This window comes from Lottia gigantea (genome assembly GCF_000327385.1).
Source record: "Lottia gigantea unplaced genomic scaffold LOTGIsca_63, whole genome shotgun sequence".
Taxonomy (NCBI): Eukaryota; Metazoa; Mollusca; class Gastropoda; family Lottiidae; genus Lottia; species Lottia gigantea.
This window is the reverse complement of record NW_008710145.1, coordinates 958,190-962,020: the sequence shown is the minus strand read 5'-3', so window position 1 is coordinate 962,020 and position 3,831 is coordinate 958,190. Positions and strand designations below refer to the sequence as shown.

The 3,831-nt window shown below is 37.3% G+C and overlaps 2 protein-coding genes across 2 annotated transcripts; both read left to right on the top strand.

Moving 5' to 3' along the window:
- Positions 1-581: 581 nt before the first annotated feature.
- Positions 582-1,851, top strand: LOTGIDRAFT_167062 (hypothetical protein; the record flags this gene model as incomplete). Its single annotated transcript, XM_009064527.1, has 4 exons — positions 582-638; positions 844-1,394; positions 1,509-1,626; positions 1,747-1,851. 4 exons carry the CDS (start codon positions 582-584, stop codon positions 1,849-1,851), a joined length of 831 nt encoding a protein of 276 aa, XP_009062775.1.
- A 624-nt stretch (positions 1,852-2,475) lies between these two features.
- Positions 2,476-3,750, top strand: LOTGIDRAFT_167061 (hypothetical protein; the record flags this gene model as incomplete). Its single annotated transcript, XM_009064526.1, has 4 exons — positions 2,476-2,532; positions 2,738-3,288; positions 3,403-3,520; positions 3,646-3,750. 4 exons carry the CDS (start codon positions 2,476-2,478, stop codon positions 3,748-3,750), a joined length of 831 nt encoding a protein of 276 aa, XP_009062774.1.
- Between the last annotated feature and the right edge of the window lie 81 nt (positions 3,751-3,831).

Genomic DNA, 3,831 nt, shown 5'->3' with positions numbered 1-3,831 from the left:
TGGTTTTGTGAAAACGATTAGGTGTTGTTACACAATTTACTGATAAGCAGATCTGTGATATTTTGACTGTTAATTCTCTTGTTATTTATTTTATACTATGTGTTATTTCAATTGTTCATATATATTATTATTGCTCGAATTACTGTTAATATCTCTACAATTGTTATTTTTATGTTTGGAAAGAAATAAAAGTCTTTTTCAATGAAAAGTTTTGCTCAGTTTATGTCAGAAAAATGCTAATTGTTCAAGTTTTGGACAATATAACCAAAGTGACTGCAATGTGGCTGTCTAATATCAAATTTCGTCAAATGGACGAGAATAGTTCAGATTTAATTTTGGATCAACTTTGGCCGAGATGAAACTGCAACTCACTCACCAATCATTTCAAAATGCAATCAAACAAATCAATCAGACTGGGCGTGAAGGGATTGATAGCTTGATCGAATTATAACCGATATGAACAATCAAGACGGTCTTTATGTGCCAATCACAACGCAATGGCTTCTTCGGCTTATATAAGGCCAGACGCAAGTCAGATATCAGTAAAGCTTTCAATTCTATACCCTTCAACATATCTTGCAATGGCTCTTTCAAGCACACACGAATTTAAATCACATGAACCGGAATCTCCTAATTTCGTAAGTATTTTAAACCGTTTCTCTGTATGTAATCAAAGCCTGCTCTTTCGAACTCTATGGCGACATCTGCAGATGACTTGTCATCAGAAGGACCGTGTCAAGAGGACTCTTCCAAGTTTCTCTTCCAAGCGTAATCGCCAGCATAAACGTGTCTGATATTCATGGGCATCCCACCTACAATGAAACACGATCTCTTTTTTTATAGTACTTACCATCAACTAAACTGAGCTTCTTCGATGATAACGAAGGCTCCAGTGACAGTGGATTCGGCAGCTCTCCGGAAACATCATCGTACAGGAAGAAAAGTTTTACAACCACAAAATCCAGAAAACGACTGTTTTCCTGCAAGCGGAAAGCAGTTGCCGATGACGAAGATTTCGCAACATCTCCAAAGAAAAGAATGTCGGTAGATAATCAAGACTTTGTCATGAAAGCTCTGGAACGAATGGAAGCATGTGCCCTCGGTTTGATCGGTGACGCCAGCTCTACACACAGCTTGCCAACTATGTCTGGGAAGCATACTGATCTACCAACTATAGATTCGTCAACAATGTCCAGTCTTTTCGACAGTTCTTCAAATTTTACCATTATTGATTGTCGTTATCCATACGAATATCAAGGCGGTCACATTCAAGGTGCTATAAACATCTACACTGAGCAAGGAATCCAAACCTTCATGGAAAGTCGTCTTCATTTCACAAAGAACGATATTTTGATATTCCACTGTGAATTTTCGTCACACAGAGGAGCTAAGCTGTAAGTATTAACTGACTTTAAATTGAGAAGCCTTGAGTTGATATCTTTACAAAGAGAAACAGAGAGCAACAGGCATGTATGTCTTCATTAACAAAATTATCTTTTATTTTACAGAATGAGGTTTCTTCGAAGTATGGATCGCAAACAAAATAGCCACAGATATCCAGAGCTTAACTTTCCCGAAATTTATCTTTTAGACGGAGGATACAAAGCATTTTATCAACACAACAAGGTATGTCTCGTTGTCAAACAGCGTTTTTACCAAAAATATTTATTATCATTTTCCCACAAAAGTAGCAATCGGTCAAGAATGTTTGAAAAACGTCGTGTTTAATTTTCTTTTCTTATCCAGGTTCAATGTAATCCTCAAGCTTACCTACCAATGTTACACGAAGATCACTCAAAAGACTTACGCCATTTTCGTGTCCGATCAAAGTCGTGGACAGCCGGAGAATAGCAAACAAGATCTCGACGAGTCATTCGGTCGCCCTATTAAATTGCTTGGTTTTGTGAAAACGATTAGGTGTTGTTACACAATTTACTGATAAGCAAATCAGTGATATTTTGACTGTTAATTCTCTTGTTATTTATTTTTTACTATGTGTTATTTCAATTGTTCATATATATTATTATTGCTCGAAACTGTTAATATCTCTACAATTTTTATTTTTATGTTTGGAAAGAAATAAAAGTCTTTTTCAATGAAAAGTTTTGCTCAGTTTATGTCAGAAAAATGCTAATTGTTCAAGTTTTGGACAATATAACCAAAGTGACTGAAATGTGGCTGTCTAATATCAAATTTCGTCAAATGGACGAGAATAGTTCAGATTTAATTTTGGATCAACTTTGGCCGAGATGAAACTGCAACTCACTCACCAATCATTTCAAAATGCAATCAAACAAATCAATCAGACTGGGCGTGAAGGGATTGATAGCTTGATCGAATTATAACCGATATGAACAATCAAGACGGTCTTTATGTGCCAATCACAACGCAATGGCTTCTTCGGCTAATATAAGGCCAGACGCAAGTCAGATATGAGTAAAGCTTTCAACTCTATACCCTTCAACATATCTTGCGATGGCTCTTTCAAGCACACACGAATTTAAATCACATGAACCGGAATCTCCTAATTTCGTAAGTATTTAAACCGTTTCTCTGTATGTAATCAAAGCCTGCTCTTTCGAACTCTATGGCGACATCTGCAGATGACTTGTCATCAGAAGGACCGTGTCAAGAGGACTCTTCCAAGTTTCTCTTCCAAGCGTAATCGCCAGCATAAACATGTCTGATATTCATAGGGCATCCCACCTACAATGAAACACGATCTCTTTTTTTATAGTACTTACCATCAACTAAACTGAGCTTCTTCGATGATAACGAAGGCTCCAGTGACAGTGGATTCGGCAGCTCTCCGGAAACATCATCGTACAGGAAGAAAAGTTTTACAACCACAAAATCCAGAAAACGACTGTTTTCCTGCAAGCGGAAAGCAGTTGCCGATGACGAAGATTTCGCAACATCTCCAAAGAAAAGAATGTCAGTAGATAATCAAGACTTTGTCATGAAAGCTCTGGAACGAATGGAAGCATGTGCCCTCGGTTTGATCGGTGACGCCAGCTCTACACACAGCTTGCCAACTATGTCTGGGAAGCATACTGATCTACCAACTATAGATTCGTCAACAATGTCCAGTCTTTTCGACAGTTCTTCAAATTTTACCATTATTGATTGTCGTTATCCATACGAATATCAAGGCGGTCACATTCAAGGTGCTATAAACATCTACACTGAGCAAGGAATCCAAACCTTCATGGAAAGTCGTCTTCATTTCACAAAGAACGATATTTTGATATTCCACTGTGAATTTTCGTCACACAGAGGAGCTAAGCTGTAAGTATTAACTGACTTTAAATTGAGAAGCCTTGAGTTGATATCTTTACAAAGAGAAACAGAGAGCAACAGGCATGTATGTCTTCATTAACAAAATTATCTTTTATTTTACAGAATGAGGTTTCTTCGAAGTATGGATCGCAAACAAAATAGCCACAGATATCCAGAGCTTAACTTTCCCGAAATTTATCTTTTAGACGGAGGATACAAAGCATTTTATCAACACAACAAGGTATGTCTCGTTGTCAAACAGCGTTTTTACCAAAAATATTTATTATCATTTTCCCACAAAAGTAGCAATCGGTCAAGAATGTTTGAAAAACGTCGTGTTTAATTTTCTTTTCTTTTCTTATCCAGGTTCAATGTAATCCTCAAGCTTACCTACCAATGTTACACGAAGATCATTCAAAAGACTTACGCCATTTTCGTGTCCGATCAAAGTCGTGGACAGCCGGAGAATAGCAAACAAGATCTCGACGAGTCATTCGGTCGCCCTATTAAATTGCTTGGTTTTGTGAAAACGATTAGGTGTTGTACACAATT